The sequence below is a fragment of the Arvicola amphibius genome, unplaced genomic scaffold, assembly GCF_903992535.2.
Source record: "Arvicola amphibius unplaced genomic scaffold, mArvAmp1.2, whole genome shotgun sequence".
Lineage (NCBI taxonomy): Eukaryota > Metazoa > Chordata > Mammalia > Rodentia > Cricetidae > Arvicola > Arvicola amphibius.
The window spans coordinates 12,501-32,602 of NW_024582189.1; the positions used below are offsets into that span (position 1 = coordinate 12,501).

The 20,102-nt window shown below is 42.6% G+C and overlaps 1 protein-coding gene across 1 annotated transcript; it reads left to right on the forward strand.

Moving 5' to 3' along the window:
* The first annotated feature begins 1,167 nt into the window (after positions 1 to 1,167).
* LOC119805722 (E3 ubiquitin-protein ligase SH3RF2-like) lies at positions 1,168 to 19,540 on the forward strand. Its single transcript, XM_038317557.2, has 7 exons — positions 1,168 to 1,208; positions 2,470 to 2,630; positions 3,837 to 3,889; positions 4,692 to 4,961; positions 8,352 to 8,447; positions 16,063 to 16,386; positions 19,448 to 19,540. Exons 1-7 carry the CDS (start codon positions 1,168 to 1,170, stop codon positions 19,538 to 19,540), a joined length of 1,038 nt encoding a protein of 345 aa, XP_038173485.2.
* The last annotated feature ends 562 nt before the right edge of the window (positions 19,541 to 20,102 follow it).

Consider the following 20,102-nt stretch of genomic DNA (forward strand, 5'->3'; position numbering starts at 1 on the left):
AGGTCATGCCTTCTGCATGTCATTATCCAGCCCTGTCCTTCACCAGATGCCAAGTAGAAACCAACACTGTGCTCTTAAAGTTTAAGAAACACAAGCCAAATTATTTGTTTTCTTTATAGTATTTTCTACAATTGCTTATAATTTTCTGAGTTACTTCCAGCTATTGAATGGGAAATAGACTAGCTACTGTCTGTTTCATTTAATCTCTGGTTCAAGTGCTGTCTGTGGCTTCTTTCAGGGAGCTGTGTCTACCGGTTAGGAAATAACACCACAATTTGCATATAATATCGGGTTTGGAAGTCAAAGGGCTGCAAGAATAAGGTTTGTAATCCCAAAGTAAAAATTAGTCTTTCTCCATTTAAACATCAATTCTCAAGAAAAATACTAGTTGGCCCTAAATGGTGCCTATGCCTGCCCCCTTACCATTCATTTTGGGGAGTAAATCAATCTATTCTCTGACTGGCTGGCAAGAGCCCCTGACCCAATGTGAGCCATAACCAGACTGAATGTTGTGTCTGCCAGAAGATGAAAACAAAGCAGAAAGTTCCTCAGACCAGGGACTGCTTCACAAGGGGACAGCCCAATTGTATTTCTAGTAACTCTGCACACACTGTTTATTTCTCAGCTCTGTGCATTGTCCAGCCACCTAAACCATGGCCAACTAAAAAAAAAAAAAAAAATGAACTAACAGGTCTCAGGAACAATCCTGAAGTTTTTTGCATCTCAAAGAAAGGAATGTTTTGGGGGCACATATGAGCTTCCATTACAAGATGGATTATCTACTCTTACATCAAACACCACGACAAAGTTGGATAATGACCTTTGAGTCTTTGAAGCCATTCCCCACCCCACCCCCACCCCTGCACCTGCAGAGACAAAAAAAAAATATCATGAGCGATAAAAGCTGGTGCCAAGTGCACAACGGGTAATAGCTGATGCAGAACTTGGAGTCGTTTTCCCTGGAGGGAACAGTTGAGGACCGGATAGAATCAACCATCTGAGACTCCTCAGGTGCTTAGCTTTTATGTGAGGGCTCTGGAGTTCAATAATTCATGCTAATGCAGCCAGCATCAAGGCAATTGCATTCACACTTCATTCGGATTTTGATTACTAAACAGTCCCGGTGACTTTTCCTGATGAGAAAACACTCTGGTTCCTCCAGCTGGAATGGAAGGAGTGTGGCGGCAGCACCAGGGCTTTGGGGTCAGGTGAGCCAGTGTTTCTTGGGCCTTGTCTGGTGACATTTACCATATCAGAATTTCCCAGTCCATAAAATAGGGTGATGCCACTTACTTCGCAGGGTTGTGAGACCACATGACTGAGATGAGCAGGTGAAAAATTCAATAGTACAATAACGTAAGGGAAACTTCAGTGGCCTGAGAGAACCCTGAGAAATCTCCATTTCCTTCTCTTCAGGGTCATCCTCTTTCTCTCCTCCTCTCTCTCCCTCGCTATCCCCTCCTGCCTCCCTCCACCCTAGCTGCACATGGAAGAAAATGTTTTCTGTCACTATAATGGGAGTATCAAGAATAAACAGGGAACATCTTATCCAGAAGGAAGCACTGAGACGGAAAGCCTTGTGCTGAATGTAGATTCTGTAGTTCACGTCCACAATACTGCCTCCTGTTGAAGAGGAATGGAGCAAAGAAATAACGAAGATGAAGATGGACAATTAGTATCAACATGGAGTTTCAAAGTTTAGGCGGCTTCAAAGGAATTGAAGCACTCTTATACAACTTTACTTTAATGCACTCACTCGGTACTCATTAAAATACGTATGCCACTTGCACTAGAAATATCTTCCCGGAAGGAAAAGAAGAAAGTAGGTTAGTAATTTACAAGCTTATATCAAATCTCTGTTGCCCCCATTTGATTTAGAAAAAGATGTAGCTCAAATGAGTAGCGTCCAACCTAGATGGTAGAAAAGCTTCATTAAAATTAAAACGCAACTACAAAAAAGAAATCCTACTCCAAGGAAGACTGAGCAAATAAGTCATGGCTGGGGTCTGAGATGTGTGCTTTCAGCATCCTGCAGGATTCTGGCACAGGTAAACCACAGATTTTATTTTGAGAAGCATGAGCATTAAGTGTTAACTTAAGAGAGTCCTGTGTTCAAAACCTGATCTACTAGACCTCACTCTGGATTTGGGCAACTTTTAACTTTTCTGATTTCAAGTTTTCTAAGTTTTGAAATTTGAATTTATATATCCTTCAAAGGTTGCTGTAAGAATTAAATAAAATACATTATGGAGCAATGGTCTCTGGTACATATGAAAAATAATACTATTATATATACATTACCATGATTGTGTGAAGGACTTGGATTTTTTTATCATTTCATTCTTTTCTTTTATAAATATAGAAGAAAAATGCATTGAGATAAAAGTTTATGAGGCTTTCAAACAGAAGTCTGAAAGGGAGTAGTGCGGGGCAGTAGCTTAGAAGTTGCCTTCATCCTCACTGTTCAAGATGGCAGTCAGAGCTGCTGCTGTATTCCACACACACAGCTACCAGGAAGACTGAACAGTATGGCCAGCCAGTATTCCATGTAGTCATGTGCCCAGAAAACAGTGGCTTGTGGTACGATGCCGATTATGTGATGACTGGAGTGAAGGAATTTGGGAGGTCAGGTATTGATCGCTGGTGTCTTCAACCAGGAATACCTCACAGATTTAGGCTTTTCCTGGGGATCCTCTGCTCACATTTCTCTGCATGCTGGTTTTCCAAAAGTCATCTTCTTCAAGGCAGGTCATAATTGCTATTACCTGTCCTACTCAGTTTGGCTCATTCTTTCCCCAGATTCCTCCCACAGCTCCACGCCTCACTTGTAAGCTCCACCCCACTCTCCCCCGCTCCCAGTTTTGTCTAATTCTAAAGGCAACACAATCATTTTGTTTTAAAAGTTAAAAACCTAACCTAAATACTCAGGAAACATTTCAATATCAATAACGTTGGCTTTGGCAATAATCTTAGTGTTCTGAGGCACAGACATCTAGTATTTCCCTAAGCAGATAAATTGATATGCGGTGGAAACCTAGTCTGCACAACTCTCCTTGACTTCTATTACACTGAACAGCATTTTGAAAGAGATACTTCATGCTGAAGGTTATGGATCAACATTATTAACTATATTGACAACAGAGTTCTCACCGTGTGAATGTGTTCTTATGCCTTATTCAACCACTTCCACGTCTTGCTCAATAACCCTCCAATTTCTTTCCCGCACAGTGAGCTGCGTCCTTGTAATTCTCTAAGCCCGGGCTCCCCTTACAATATTTGTAGCTCCATTACCCCATCACCAAAGGGATGCAAGGTCTCTTCTCTACATTCTACTTGGAATTCCGTTTTCAAATGAGCATTGTAAATCCAGAAAATCCCAGAAGACCTGAATTAAAGCCATCCTACTCCCCTTAGAAGAGCAAAATATCCAAATGCATGGGAACTATTTCATCCCACTGCCTAGAAAGGCACACACAAATATCTCGGGTGAGAGAGGCTTTTGTTGGAACCTGAGCTGTGAGAACTTTCAGGGTACCAAGTCAACCTCCAATACGACCACACTGAGGTCATTCCCGTGTGGAGAAACCAGTCCCAATTAGGGGGGAAAAAAAAGAACATTTGACTGAATTAATTATTTAGACAGACGACTGATTTGACAAATGATGATTCGCTGCTGATTTATTTTTTTCAAAAGCTATGATTGATTCCTGACTAATTGTTTTCTCATCTCCGTTGAGTTTCCTAATGATCCAAACGTTCATGAGATCTGCAGCTTCTGAAGAAGGCTGGAGACAAATTATGCCTCAGCCCATGCACGAACCACTTCCTATTTGCAGGTGGTTTCCACTTCCATTTTCTTCCCATCAGTGCTGAGGAGGATGCAGAACTGGTGTCATTAGTTCCCCATTATACCTGAGGCTAATAAAGGAAGCCATTCACTAAGCACATATTATATTCCAGGCAAGATGTTAAATGCATTATGGATATCCTTTATTGCTCACGAAAGCCCTAATGAAGTAGACATTCTACCGACACCCTGTTTTCTACGTGAACATAGTCCAAAAAATATTAAACAACCCTAATCACATAAGTAAAAAGAGGTACAACCAGACAAAATCAGTATGGACCCAGAGAGAATCACTAACTCACTGTCTGACTGGTTTTATATCAACTTGATATAAACTAAAGTCATCTGAGAGGAGGGAACCTCAATTGAGAAAATGCCTCCATAAGATCAGGGTGTTAGACAAGCCTGAAGGACATTTTCTTTTTTTAATATTTTTTATGGTTTATTTAACATTATTTTATGTGCATTGGTGTGAAGGTGTCAGATCCCCTGCCATGTGGGTGCTGGGAATTGAACCCGGGTCCTCTGGAAGAGTAGTCAGTGCTCTTAACCACTGAGCCATCTCTCCAGTCCCCTGAAGGACATTTTCTTACTTTGAGATTGCTGCCATGCCTATCCCATCATGGTGAATCCCTTGAACTGTGAGCCAGACAAACTCTTTCCTCTTAAATTGTTTCTGCTCCAGTACCTCCTCACAGGCCAGGGAAAAGACAACAAGACAGCTACTTAGGCTAAATGAGCTAGGTGGTTTACACACAACCATCACTAGTCGTTGCTATGAGACCTCCCATCCCTCCATCCCTCCTAAGCTCACTCCTTATTTTCTGGTCTTTACCACTTGCAGGTGCCTCGAGCCAAGGCCTTGTGTAACTACAGAGGAAAGAATCCAGGTGACCTGAAGTTTAATAAAGGAGATGTCATCCTCCTCCGGAGACAGCTTGATGAGAACTGGTACCAGGGGGAGATCAATGGCATCAGTGGGATCTTCCCAGCCAGCTCCGTGGAGGTCATCAAGCAGTTGCCCCAGCCGCCACCACTCTGCAGGGCCCTCTACAACTTTGAACTTCGAGACAAGGATAAGAGTGAGAACCAGGACTGCCTGACCTTCCTCAAGGTAATCACAGACCACACAGAGACTATGGAGAAGCCACAGTCCACTGTTTAACACTGATGATTTTTTTATTGATTTCTATTGAGCTCTACATTTTTCTCTGCTCTCCTCCCTGCCTCTCCCCTCCCCTTTGACTCTCTCCCAAGGTCCCTATGCTCCCAATTTACTCAGGAGACCTTGTCTTTTTCTACTTCCCATGTAGATTAGATCCATGTATGTCTCTCTTAAGGTCCTCATTGCTGTCTAAGTTCTCTGGGATTGTGTTTTGAGGGCTGGTTTTCTTTGCTTTATGTTTAAAAACCACTTATGAGTCAGTAATATGATAATTGTCTTTCTGTGTCTGGGTTAACTCACTCAAAATGATGATTTCTAGCTCCATCCATTTACCTGCAAAATTCAAGATGTCGTAATTTTTTTCTGTTATGTAGTACTCCATTGTGTAAATGTACCACATTTTCCTTATCCATTCTTCAATTAAGGGGCATTTAGGTTTTTCCAGGTTCTGACTATGATAAACAATGCAGCTATGAACAAAGCGGATGAGCACATGTCCTTGTGGCATGATTGAGCATCCTTTGGGTATATACCCAAAAGTGGTATTGCTGGGCCTTGAGGAAGGTTATTTCCTAATTTTCTGAGAAATTGCCACACTGACATCCATAGGGGCCATACCATCTTGCATTCATACCAGCAATGCAGGAGTGTTCCCTTTACCCCACATCCTCTCCAGCATAAGTTGTCATCAGTGTTTTTGATCTTGGCCATTCTTACAGGTGTAAGATGGAATCTCAGAGTTGTTTTGATTTGCATTTCTCTGATGACTAAGGATGTTGAACATTGCCATTTTAGATTCCTCTGTTGAAGTTCTCTGTTTAGATCTGTATTTCATTTTTTATTGGATTATTTGTTCTTTTGATAACCAATTTCTTGAGTTCTTTGTATATTTTGGAGATCAGACCTCTGTCTGATGTGGGGTTAGTGAAGATCTTTTCCCATTCTGTAGGTTGTCATTTTGTTTTGTTGACCATGTCCTTTGCTTTATAGAAGCTTTTCATTTTCAGGAGGTCCCATTTATTAATTGTTTCTCACAGTGTCTGTGCTGCTGGGGTTATATTTAGGAAGTGGTCTCCTGTGCCAATGTGTTCAAGTATACTTCCCACTTTCTCTTCTATAAGGTTCAGTGTGACTGGCTTTATGTTGAGGTCTTTGATCCATTTGGACTTGAGTTTTGTACATGGTGATAGATACGGGTCTATTTTCATTCTTCTTCATGTTGATATCCAGTTATGCCAGCTCCATTTGTTAAATATGCTTTCTTTTTTCCATGTGATATTTTTTGGCATCTTTGTCAAAAGATGTTCAAAGGAGTGTGGATTAATATCCAGATCTTCTATTCGGTTCCATCTTGTCTGTTCTTATGCCAATACCAGGCTGGTTTCAGTACTGTAGCTCTGTCTGCTGATTTTTTAAGAGTATACACATTACACATGAGTGCACATGTGTATCTGTGCGTGCACACACATGCACATATGTAAGTGAAGTGTGTATACAATTTCAACTACATGGACTGTGTATTGGTCAATGGTCTCCTGCTGTGAAGTCACATATGGCCATGATAACACTTGCAAAATAAAGTATTAGCTGGAGCTTCAATGGAGTTTTCAGTAGTTGTCGTACCATAGGTGTCCAAATCCCCTCATAGAAACCTAAGTTGGGGTTACCTTATTAGTTGCTGCTATGACGGGTTAACTTGTAAGCCCATGAAGTGGTACTGTTATAATTCCTCAATCAAAGCCCATTAGCCTGTTCATTTGATGATTTCTTTTAAATATATTTTAATCTATTTTCATGTTATGTATGTGAGTTCTGCCCACATGTGTGTATTATACCATGTGTATACCTGGCACCTGTGGAAACAGAAAAGAGCATTGGATCTCTGGAACTGGAGTTAAACATGGTTGCAAGTCACTGTGTGGGTGCTGGGAATCGAACCTGGGTCCTCTGCAAGAGCAAGTGCTCTTAACTACTGAGTCATCAGTCCAGCCCCCTCCCCCAACTGACAGTTAGGTCACTGGCAAGAAAGAGATGGGACAATGGCCTTCCTTCCCCTTTACTGGGAGTCTAGTGGAAAACACATACACGTCAGTGGGGAAGGGGTGACGAAGACACCAGAGCAGAGGGGTTCATCCATTCTGTCACTGTGGAACACTGAGGCTTCTCTAGAAAAATCTAGGGTCATCCTAAACCCCATGTCCAAATTCAACCAGAGATCTTTCCTTTGCCAAATACTGTGGCCTGACTGTAATCTCAACATTTGAGAGACTAAGGCAGATGAATGAGAAGATCAATGAAGTCAGTCTGGGCGACATAGCAAGTCTCTCTCAAAAGCACAAAGAAGAGGGTGTGGTGGCTAAGGAGATGATACAGTACACATAGGCACTTGCTGCCAAACCTGATGACCTGAGTTCAGTATATGACCACAGGGTTCAAGGACAGACCCAACTCCCACAAGCTGCCCTCTGACTAGCACGCACATACCATGGTACAGGTCACACACACACATGTACTCTCCAGAGAGCGAGAGATTTGCAACAAAAGTGTTCTTCTTAAGGTATTGAGTATGACATCATTTGTATGAAGTAGGAGAGTAGACAAAAGGAGTGGGCGGTACCAGAGGTCTCGAGGCTGGAGTGTGGGAAAGGGCACAAAGGAGGTGTCAGGTTTCATACCTCAATTTGGATGAGGGTTCATGGCTATACTTGATTGTTCCAGCTCATTTCCAAAATGTATGCACCTTATGGAATGCATATATGTATCCTTGAAAAGAACTGAGATCAACATTTATATGCATATATCTTTTATCTTACTACAAAAGCATCTAAAAATGTCAAGCAAACTATTAGTGGTGGTTGTGATGTGGTAGATAGGATCCACTTGTTTTTCTTATCGATATTTTCAATTTTCTCCAACTTTACATATAATCTTTTGTAGCAAGAAAATTTTGAATGAAAACTGCTTTATTTTTAACATATTAAGATGGAGTCAGTCCTAAAAGTCTTCAAAATAGGAACGAAAGTTATTCCCCTTTACCAAGCTAGAGTTGAATCCCCCATGGCTTCCCTTTGGCTTCTCCATCAGGATAGTTTAAATGAAAACCACAGATTCTCCTTGGAGTGTTCTGAATTTTCCTACTGGGTTCCACTCATCCACCAAAAACTTCCTTTCATCTTGAACATCTTGGTGCCCAAACACTACCTTTTAAGATGACAGAAATATTTCCCACCACCTACTCACGATCTCCACCCTTTGTTCCCCCGTACAAACTGATCTCCATGGGAAGATTCCATCCCCTCAAAGTGGAGGACAGAGCTGACATGAGGCCTTCTCTTTCAGGATGACATCATCACAGTGATCAGCCGAGTGGATGAGAACTGGGCGGAAGGGAAGCTGGGAGATAAAGTGGGCATCTTCCCCATCTTGTTCGTAGAGGTATGTGAGACTCCCGTCTGCACTGAGTCAAGCTTGCTCAAGAGAGTCTGTGTGCCCCAGTGACGCCTGAGAGCAATTCTTATTTAACATGAGGCTTAGAACTCACTTGGAACCTCGAAAGAAAAAGTCTACACAATGACACCCAGTTCTGGTGAATATGGAGAAATTGGTCTTTTCCATTCTGTTTCTGGGAGTGTCAAATGATCAAATTTCTCGCATCAAAATGCAAGTTCACCTATATTTTTAAAAAAAAAAAAAAAACTTGAAGTGTGCACTGCTTTACATTAACAGTTCCACATCTGAGAGCTGACTATAAGGAAATATTTAAGTCAACATGTAAAGTTGCTTGTGCAAAACATGTAAAATGTTCACCATGGCATAGTACACAATAGTGAAATGCAGAAATAATCTAATCAACAGTGAGGACTCACTTTGGTGGGGAGGGGGCGCAGACAGGATCTCACTCTGCAGACCAGGCTGGACTCAGACTCACAGAGATCCGCCTGCCTCTGTCTCCTGAGTGCTAGGATTAAAGGCGTGCACCACTATGCCTAGCCTGCTCTTCATTATGGTGCTAGAAAAATTTTATATATACCATTTAAATGTTAATAATATTGTGAAACACTTGATATTATTGGAAAATCTATGATTTATTGTTGAGCCGAAAACAAATTGAATAAGTATAGATTTTCTATTTTATCTTTTTTATTGTTTTTATTGAGCTATATATTTTTCTCTGCTCCCCTCCTTTCTTCTCCCCTCCACTTCTGCCTTCTCCCATGACATCCACACTCCAAATTTACTCAGGAGATCTTGACTTTTTCTACTTCCCATGTAGATCAGATAAGTATAGATTTTCAAATCCCCAAGATGAGACGGTAATAGAGATCTGTCCAGAACACTATGAATGCTCGACACTGTTGAGCTAGACACTTAAAGAAAATGATAGAAAACACATATGTGGTAGGAAACATGTATATTTTCTACCACAATAAAACAAAGTTGAACTAAGCTGAAAGCAGCTCTAAAACGGTGTGTTTGTGCATAGAAGTGGACAAGGGGCAGCAACGATGCGTGCCAACATCTACCAACATACTGGGAGTCGTGACCACTGGATGTAAAATTCCAGAGGGAAGCCAGAGTTGACACCAGATTTCATCCCCTACAGCTGCCCACCTTTTTTGTGAGAGTCTTTCAGTAAACCTGGAGTTTGCTGTTTTGATGACACTGACTGGCCAGCGAGCACACGGGATCTGCCTGTCTCCCACCCCCACCACCAGCACTGGGGTTTCAGTCATGTGCCACCCACACCCAGTTACACAGGGTCTGGGGATTCAAACACAGCTCGTCACCTTTGCTCAGCAAGCACATTACCTAGAAAACTAATTCCCCAGCCTTACTTCTGTGGGTTTTTTAACGACTTAAAAAACAAGCTAGGCTCTCTGTTTCTCCAGTATATTACCTAACCTCTAGTTTCTCTAACCTCACTAGCCATGAGCCTCACCCTAGCTTGAAGCAAGTCATTGCAAATTCAAAAGAGAATTTTCATTGTTTAACTGCATTCTCGGGGTGCTTACCCTGCATAAAAGTATTAAAAGTGAGTATTGGAGAGCTATAAAAAGAAGTACAAGGCAGTGTCCCCACCCTCCAGCAGGGTGTTGAAAATAGGACTGAGGCATAATCGGGGAGAAGAAGCCAGTTCTTCCGTGCATGAAAGCCGGAGCAGGTTCTACAGCAAAGGGTGTGTGCTATGCATTGTCCAGCTTCCAGGGATTGGGTATATTCTTCACACAGCCAGTCCAAGTACCAGCAGAGGGAAGGGTAGAGGGAGATGCAGAACAATTGTGCTTTTAGGGTGTGAACTCTAAAATGAAACGTATTCTCCTTCCTTGTGCGTTGTCTCTCCCTGGGCCTCTTCCTGGTCCACCTGCCTTGGGCCTGGTATACCTTCCCGTCTGCTCAAATTCCACTCATTTTATGTGGCTCTGCTGGGGAGGAAAAAAAAATGTCCAGAACACTTCAGAAGCCAGGTGAACAATGATTGATTTCTGTTTTCTCTGAACATGTGACAGGTGTGTTTGTTACACTTTACAGACCAGCTAACACAGAACAGGCCCTCCATAGAAAAATTACTTGCCTAGTTTGTGAAAGGCCTTCGGGTCCGGTAACAATACAGCAAATTTTAAGGCATTAAATTGAATAAATGAAAACCTATCTGAAGATGGTTAGAAAAAAAAAAAACCATTCACTCTGACCCTGTCCTGTGCACTCATTGATTTAGTTGTCCGTTGGCACCTGCTCTCTCAGGCCCTACACGAAGTTCTAAAGATGCAGAGCAGACATGGGTCCCTAACCCCAGAGATCACACCGTTAGGCACGCGGGTAATTGACTACAAGGATGAAGGATGGTGCAGAGTGAAGCAGAGGATACCTTGAAGAGGTTGTGATGAACAACTTCTTCTGGGAGGTCAGCAAATGCCCTCTGAGCCAATTGAGAAGCAATTAAGGTTGGGTGTGTATGCATGGAGGAGGGAGCAACTGGGGCATGGAAGTAGCAAGAGGACTCAGAGCCGGCTAGATCCAGAGCTAAGCCACTAAGCCAAAGAAGTAAATTGCATACAAACAGCTCCAAAGTCTCAGTGGCTCAACAGAGAAAATGCTGTTTCCTACCCACACTCTATGTTCAATAGGACGTTGAGCGGTTCTACTCATAGCCCCCCCCCCCCCGGGAGCCCGGGCTATCTAATATCTAATAGGGCTGGGCTGTCTATTAGCTGTGACATCCTTCCTAGTTTCCACAGGAGGCAAGAATGGATTGTGTCTTCACAGTCGAAAGCCTCTGAAGTAACATTACACACATTCGTTTACTATCCTTTGGCTAAACCATTCACAAGGCTCCACCCACATCCACTCATGGCCAGTGGCTGGACAAGTCACAATGCTCTAAGTCAGCAGAGGAAAGGGGACTACATGTGATACATGGCGAAGATCCTCTCCATCTTGCTATAATAAATTTGGATTTGACCCAGAAATCAGTGATTTGATCAGACGTGGTTGGTTTTGTTGGATTGTTTTTGATTGTTTTGTTGGTTGGTTGGTTGCTTGGTTCCTGGTTGCTTGCTTGGTTTCTTAGTTGCTTGGTTTGAGTTGACTTGTTTATTCTGATTCAAAGTCAGGCTGAAATGTAACTGAATGCACAGCACAGGGTAGCCTCAACCTTCCTCAACCTCCCAAGAGCTCTGATTGCAGATGTGAGTTGCCAGCCCCAGACTTTGGTTTCTGGGATGCAGTGGAAAGGATAAAGGAGAGAGAGAGAGAGAGAGAGAGAGAGAGAGAGAGAGAGAGAGAGAGAGAGAGAGAGAGAGAGAGAGAGAGAGAGAGAGAGAGAGAGAGGTGCATGATTCCATTAGGAAATAAACAATTGAAAATTTCAAATTCTGTCTCTTACGAGGATTTGGGAATTGTTCAGGTGGAGGATGTGGGAAAGAGGAAATGGCCTAGGGTGTCTCTACTTTCTGATCTGTGTGCCTAGGTCAGTGGTGGGGTCATTTGCTAAGGAGAAACAATAAGGGTAATTAGGAGAATGTAAACTCTCACAGGACCTGTACCTGGTACTTACCTGAACACATTGGCAGTGGGGGGACTTTGGCCTCATCTCCTGCATTATTTTGAGATGCTTCTTCATAGTTCTGGGGTAAAGGGGTAAGCATTAATTTCATCACCTGTCTCTGAATGCTGCTGTTTTCAAAACTTCTGTATTTAATGATTATTCATTTAGATGCTCTCACTACCAATTTACCTCTAAAATTAGTAATTACAAGAACCCTCAGAATTATCATTAAACTAGCCATGGCTTCATTTGTTCTCCTAATTGCTAGGAGGGAAGAAGATAATCAAGTGGTTTGCCTAATTGGGAACCGACTTTTCAAACATTACTTCAAATCTAAATTGAGCTTTTTAAAGCAGTACTTAAAGTTTTGACTCCAGTAATTTCATTAAGAGTAGCACTGCTAAGAACTCTTTAAATAAGTTTGCATTGCCAGAGCTATGCAGAGCAATTGAAAGGGAGGCTTTTTTGTAAGGATAAGATGGGTGTTTTATGCATAAACAAGACTTTTCCTGTTAATGCATCATTTGATTTATTGAGCTGTACCTGTACAAAGGATGGCTAAACAAAGGCTGAGCTTCTGCCCACTCCTGTCAGGACGACTCCACATGGCAGCCTTGGTTACGTGAATCTCATCCAGTCCAGTGAACTCCAAGGATATTGTTTCAAACGAGCGCAAATCTGAGAGTCCCACAGTCTTTCCCCAGCTGAGCTATCAATCATGCCGGTGGAGGACAGGGCAGAGGCAGATCCTCACAGGGCCCTTTGTTAGTGTTACTGACTTTTTTAAAAGATTAAAAAGGTGATGTGGTGTCCAACAGGGGGGCAAATTAGAGAGAATTAACTCGTGCCACTACAGCCACAGGTGGTGGTAAAGAAAGTCACTCATTCGGTTTGAAGGGTATAGGTTGTCCTCTTCTGCAAACTGTGGAGCGGCATGTGCTGTGGGACTTCGCAAGGCCTTGTCCTTGCTCTAGGCTGCCATTAGAGCCTGCCGGAACAAGGTCAATTGATCTCGCTAATTGGTGTCCCTACTTATCATTACTTCTGGGTAACATCAAGAATGGCATTTTCATTTATGTGGAGTAAAACCTGCTTTGGGCTTTTTTTTTAATGTATCTGGATCTCTGTTTTTGATAAATACATATAATTATATAAACACACTAAAATTGATATATAGAAAAGTTCCAGCATGCCCCCCAAATCCTTCATGCTGTACCCTCTTATCTGTTTCTTCATAGACTTTCAAAACCTAGTAACCAGTGATCTATTTTCTGCCCCTATGGCTTTCTTTTTCTAGAATGTTCTATAAATGGAACCTTATAGAACACAGCCTTGTGAGTTTGGCTTGTGTTCATTTAGCTTAACACATTTGAGTCTTGTCTTAGCTAGGGTTTTTTTTTTTTTAATTTCTGTGAAGAGACACCATGGCCACAGCAACTCTTATAAGGAAAACATTTAATTGGAGTGGCTCGCTTATAGTTTCAGAGGTTCAGTCCATTATCATCATGACTGGGAGCATGTGGTGTGCAGGTAGACATGGTGCTGGCTACATCTTGACCAGAAAGCAGCAGGAAGTTGACTGAGAGTCACACTGAATGAATTTTGAGAAAAGAGACCTCAAAGTCCACCCCCACAGTGGCACACTTCCTCTAAGACCACACCTACTCCAACAAGGCCACACCTCCTACAAGTACCCCTCCCTTTGGGGGCCATTTTCTCAAAAACCGCCACAGATTCATCTGTGCTGTGCCATGTGTCTGTGGCTCATCTTTTTATTAGTGAACAGTGTCCCAAGGCACAGATATTACAGAGGTGGCGTCTGGGGAGATAGTTCTGTCTTACCATGCAATCATGAGGACCCGAGTTCAATCCCAGAACCTAGGTTTTAAAAAAGAAGAAGAAGAAGAAGAAGAAGAAGAAGAAGAAGAAGAAGAAGAAGAAGAAGAAGAAGAAGAAGAAGAAGAAGAAGAAGAAGAAGAAGAAGAAGAGGAAGAAGAAGAAGGGAAGGAGGGAGGGAGGGAGGGAGGGAGGGAGGGAGGGAAGGAAGGAAGGAAGGAAGGAAGGAAGGAAGGAAGGAAGGAAGGAAGGAAGGAAGGAAAAAAGCCAATTATGATGGCACACACTTGTCATCCCAGAACTGGGAAGGTGGGGACAGGTGGGTCCCTGGAGCTTGATGGCAGGGCAGCCAGTCTCATTGGCAAACTTCAGGCCAGTGAAAAATCTTCCCTAAAATCCAAGATGGGCATCCCCTGAGGAACAATAGCTGAGGGTGACCTGTGGCTGCCACATACATACACACACATGTATAAATCGTCAGTCAATTGGCAATAAATGGCATCGAGGTTGGTTCGTACTGTTGGCAACTCTGAATGAAGCTGTGGGTTGAGCATACATTTTTCTTTCTTCGAGTAATTACCCAGAAGTGGGATTGCTGGATCAGATGCTAAGTATGTGTTTATGAGAAACTGCCAAACCGTAACAGGAGCTTTTAAAAGCATAAATCAGGTCATGTCACTCCTCTACCCAGTCCTGCCAGGAGCTTCCTGTTACACTGAAAACAAGTCAAAGCCTTCTGAGCCCTTGTGCAATCGGGTGCCTGCCAGCGCTGTGGTCTCCTTGCCCTGTCTCCTCAGCTGCTCCCGTCCATCTGTCTCTCCTTCTCTCTGCCTGTCCGCATCGTCGTTTCCACACAACCAGCTCCTCCTTGCCACTTGTCTCAGCTTAAATGCCACCTCTCAGAGGCTCTTCCGCGATGCTCCCCCACCAGTGTGAAGTGGCCGTGTCCCCCACGCCGTCCCTTTTACACTGGAAGACGTTACCATCCTAGCTTCTTGTTTATAGTTTACACAAGGGCCCTGCCACTTATCTCACTCCTTCTGCACCTCAGCTTTCTTATCTTTGAAATGGACTTTTTTTAAGTGCACTGGGGAAATGACTCAGTAAAGTACTTGGTGAGCTCCAGGCCAGAGAAGGATCCTGCCTGGAAAAACAAGGGGAATTTCCCCTGAGGAACAAGAGCAGAGCTTGACCTCTGCTTGTATATCCAGAAACGTGGACACAAGAACACTAATCGCCTATTTGATGGGTTTTTTTCACAATGTGGCAAGTTTTTTTTTTTTTAGAGAAGTATTACCTCTTTTTCAAAGTCCTCTATCTCAGCTATTTTAATCCTCTCCACATTGTCATTTAAAAAGTTCTTAGATGGATTTTTTTAACCTATCCAGTTAGATGTCTAAATTAGAATGAGACCTGTAGCTTTGCAGAACAACTGGCAGCATTGTAATAATGGAAATTTCACTAATCATCCTGATATTGAAGCATTGACTCATAGGGACCCTCAGCTTTTTTGACAGATTTCCTATTTCCAAAGGCTATAAGCCCACGGGGGCCCTTAGGAGTAATGACTGGGATGAAGGGAAGGTTACGGTGACCCCATGGCTCAGCACTGGGCTGACTGTGCCAGATCAGACACACCATTTCCAGAAACTGTGCTAGCTAGACATTAAACAGTTGGTTTATCGATACACTACACCAGGGTTTTTGCATCCTTTTTTGTTTGTTTTTTCTCCTAGCTAATTTACCAGAACAACTGACTTTAGAGACAAAGAAGTGGAAAGGAAAGGAAAGGAAAGGAAAGGAAAGGAAAGGAAAGGAAAGGAAAGGAAAGGGTCTACTATGTCTCAAATTTATCAAATGTATGTACTTCAAATGGATAAAAGAATTTGTTATTATATTGACAAAAGGATGACCATCTCAGTCAGCTACCGACCAAAGGGTGGCCATCTGACCAACCACTGACCAAAAGAAGGTCATCTGACCAGTTACTGACCAAAGGATGGGTATCTCAGCTACTGACCAAAAGATGGCCATCTGATCCAGCAACTGACCAAAGGTTGGCCACCTGAGCCAGCAGCTGAGAAGCTAGCATCTACTGCCGATGAGTGTGAGGCTTAGCTACTGTACTGTGTCAGAAGGTAACTCTTATCCCTCCTCTTATCTTTGCAGCCAAACCTCACAGCAAGACACCTCCTAGAGAAGAACAAAGGGCATCAGTTATCACGCACAAAGAACCTGTCCCTGATGTCCTCACCATCCAGAGGCAAAGCAACCAACACACCCACCCTCCGAAAGAGCCCCGGGTCCAGGAGAAAGGGGTCTGGGCAGTTCTCCATCACAACGGCCTTGAACACACTCAATCGCATGGTCCATTCTCCTGAAGGTCACCAGATGGTGGAAATCAGCACCCCCGTGCTCATCAGCTCTAGCAGCTCCTCTGCGTTCACTCAGCCTGGGGACAAGGCAGACTTCCCTGCCAACTCTGCGGGACAGGTAGGGAGTAAATCCACCGGGACCTTGGTGGTAGGCGAGAGAGCTCCCCATGTCATGAGCACTGCTGAGTGCTAAGTACTCGCCAGTCTCAGAATACATGACTATTAGCTAAAGTCATGTATCTTGTCAGATATTTGTGGTCTCATTTTATTCTTAAGCATCCTGTAAGTTAAATATTATTGTTGTTGTTATTATTATTATTATCCCTTACAGGTAAGGAAACTGAGAGTTTAAAGAGTTAAACAACTTGTCCAAATCCTCAGATACTTTTCATTTTTCTGTTTCATAGTAAATATGATTGCCTGTTCATCATAAAACTTTCCTCTATGGAGATATAGGTAGACACTTTCATGACAGGGTTTTGGCATAATGTGAGACTCGCTGTCATATCTGCGATAGCCTGAGCATCTCATAGAAAGAAAGCAATAGAACCTGTGGATTAGCAGGTGTATCTCAGGATAATGATATAATTTGTGGGTCTAATGCCCATTTCTGCATTTTTGCTTTTTGTAATTTCTTTAATGCAAGCCCCTTGCGCTAAAATGGTTAAGAATTTCAAGATGGCAATAGCAACGCATTAAGTCAAACCATGGCCCAAGTGACTTCACAAACCTCACACCCATAGAGCCAGCTTGGATGCTCTCACAGTGGGCACCTCATGAGGTAATGGGCACAAAACACTCGGTGTAAAGATGTCTGCACATGTTCAGCTCCCAGTCAGCACTTGCTCTCCCCACAATTTTTATTATTAACCCTGCTCACCAAGATGCTAAGAAGAGATGAGCCAAGGTGAATTACAGCAGTTCAGAAGTTGAAGTCTTTCTGACAGCATGTGGCTATTTAGGCTGAAGGGCCCTTTAAGAGATAAAGGAGGAGAGGAATGAGGCAAGGTAATTAGGAGGAGTGTGTTGGGTGCGCAGCTAAAAAACGTTCTTTGGAATCATGCATGTGGCAACTTGAAGGGACAAACTTCAACTCGCATGGGTGTCTTTTTTTTTTTTTTTAAGAAGCTGTAAATCTCGTTTTTAAACATGAATTTCTACCTTGAGATTAAATGGCTTAATTGGACTCTAATCCCTTTATAACAAGACATGGAAGAAGGAGAAAGTCAAGGGCTCCTCAAAGACCCGTGAGCTGGTCTGCAAGGAAAACAATCACCTCTCTTAACACACTCTCTGACACCAGAGTCTGAGTGGCTAAGAGTGTAGCCTCTCAGGTAACTGATGTAACTGAACCCCCACCTGTACTATCCTACTCTCTCTCTCACATGCACGCGTGCACGCACGTGCGTGCACACACACACACACACACTCCGTATATATTCTTATTTAAAAAATATTCTGACATGCATCCTAAAGCCATTTTTGTAAGTATCTACATGCTTTCTGCCCACAGTTGTTCTAACATACACACACGCATACACGAACCTGATGAGTCTAAAACAGGAACCTGATGACTCACACGAAGCCGAAAAGTCAGAAGCTTCTAAAGCATTCTTTATATAGAGGCCTGGGTATATAAGATGCACCCACACTCTGGGAGCTCAGCTGTGAGCTGGCTCATCAAAAGATGTATCCAAGAGACATGTTCTCTGTGCCTTTGAAATCTTTATTCCTAGACGTTTACCTCATCTGCTGAGAGGATGGACCAGAGTGGGAGAATCCCAGTAGTACTCAAAACAAATCTTATTTCTTCCAAGCATGCACAGAGAATAATAGTTCCAAACCACAGCATTCATGGGGAATCACTGAGCAGTACCGATAGGTTTTTGTCAGTGCAGATGGTTGTAAATGGTGAATATTTCTGTCTAGGTGGCACAGGTGTTGTCCAAACATATTTAGAAGTTCCATGTACAAGCTTATCTAAAGATAAGTGGGGCATTGAACAAAGTCTTTCTCTCACTTCCTTTTTCCTCTAACATTGCTGAGGGCCTGGGTTGGATCTAGCCCAAGTTCTCCCTGTCTTCCCCACCCATACCCTCACACAATGTTTAGACCTAAGGGGGTATTCAATAAATCAAATGATCAAAATATTTTCTTAAGTATCTGGGCAGGTGGTAATCTATACTGAGGGAGACCTGAAGGGAGAACTACTTTCTTGTAGACCTCAAAGATTACTATAACTCTTTCAACTAATAAATGTCCGGAGTGTGTATAGTGTACATGGTGAGTGAAGAGATCCTGCTACAAAACAAAGCAGTGATAATAATCTAATAGAGTAAACTGTAGCATGGGGGTCATGGGGGACGGTAGAAGGGGAGAGGGAGTGGAGAAAAATTAAATTAAAACAATAAAATAAATAAATAGATATAAAATAAAAAAAATATTTTAAAGTCTGTATGAGACACGGATGGTTAGATAGATAGATAGATAGATAGATAGATAGATAGATAGATAGATAGATAGATAGACAGACAGACATATAGACATGCAGACATGCAGACAGACAGAGAGTGATAGATACAGGTGAACAGATACATGATATACTGTTATGATATACAGGCCCAGTCTCCAAAGCCCTGCTCTCCATACTAATGTGGTAAGAACCTTTGTAGGGGAGTTATAAAACCACTTTACATCAAAGGAATTAAGGGCCCAGAAGAAAAATCATTTGGCCAACTTCTCATGTAGACTCTGCCTTGATCTTACTAAGAATTTCACTGTACTGTCAGCAAAGACCACCTGAGCATCAGCATTAAGCCAGTGTGGTTTATCTTAAGTTTACATCCTCTCTTCTTGGCTGTCCTCATTTGTCTCCTGCTTTTTTTTTTTTTTTTTTTTTTTTTTTTTTTGGTTTTTCGAGACAGGGTTTCTCTGCGGCTTTGGAGCCTGTCCTGGAACTAGCTCTTGTAGACCAGGCTGGTCTCGAACTCACAGAGATCCGCCTGCCTCTGCCTCCCGAGTGCTGGGATTAAAGGCGTGCACCACCACCACCCGGCTTGTCTCCTGTTTGACTACAAGACTTTCCATCTCTCTTTTCCCCACATACCTCCCAGCAGAAAATAATCCCCGTCTTTGCTCCACCTAAAGGCCTTCATTGACTGCCACTCTGTTCCTTACAGACTACCAGCTGTGACCAAGCATTCATGTTGTATGTTGCTAAGGGCATCAAGAGTAAGTTGTTACCAAGGCATCCACTCAATGGCTTGCCATAGTGGAGACCAGGCTCTCTAAAGGGGGATAAGGACCCTGATGCACCCACACTGCCTTAAGTGGTATAGAGACTCGGAGATTAATAACACAAAAGAATAGGCTGAATAACTCATTTCTATTACAGCACTCCATGGGGTGTTAGAGGATACCAAGGTCTCGGCTCTGTTCCAGTCTGTATGTAACACCTCGCAAGCACTGGCTACTCAGGAATAGCCAGTAAATAAGGAAAGGGGGAACTGCCTCATATTCTCTAGGAAGTTACTGCCTCACTTCTAAGTAGAGAAATACCATGTTTCTACTTTGTTGTGTGGTAGTGACTCTCTAAGTCTTATAAGCTATATCAATTCTATGTTCACAGAAGGAAAGATGGAAAAATATTTTGGGTATTTGATTTAAATTTAAATTTTCCATATTTATAGAGCAGCAAGCTAATAAAGGTACATACGTAGACATGGAAAAATAACTATGAAGGTGGAATTTTTAGTACAGATTACATCATGCTGATCCCAGGTGAATACGTGTGTAACCAGAGCATGCATGCATGGCTGTCCTGGAACTCACTAC

Excerpts from the sequence above, each read along its gene's own strand:
- LOC119805722 (XM_038317557.2), top strand. The coding sequence starts at position 1,168 with ATGGAAGGAGTGTGGCGGCAGCACCAGGGCTTTGGGGTCAG. Across the intron at positions 1,209-2,469 it reads CACCAGGGCTTTGGGGTCAG|ATGGCAGTCAGAGCTGCTGC; the intron begins GTGAGCCAGTGT and ends TCACTGTTCAAG. Across the intron at positions 16,387-19,447 it reads CTGCCAACTCTGCGGGACAG|ACTACCAGCTGTGACCAAGC; the intron begins GTAGGGAGTAAA and ends TGTTCCTTACAG.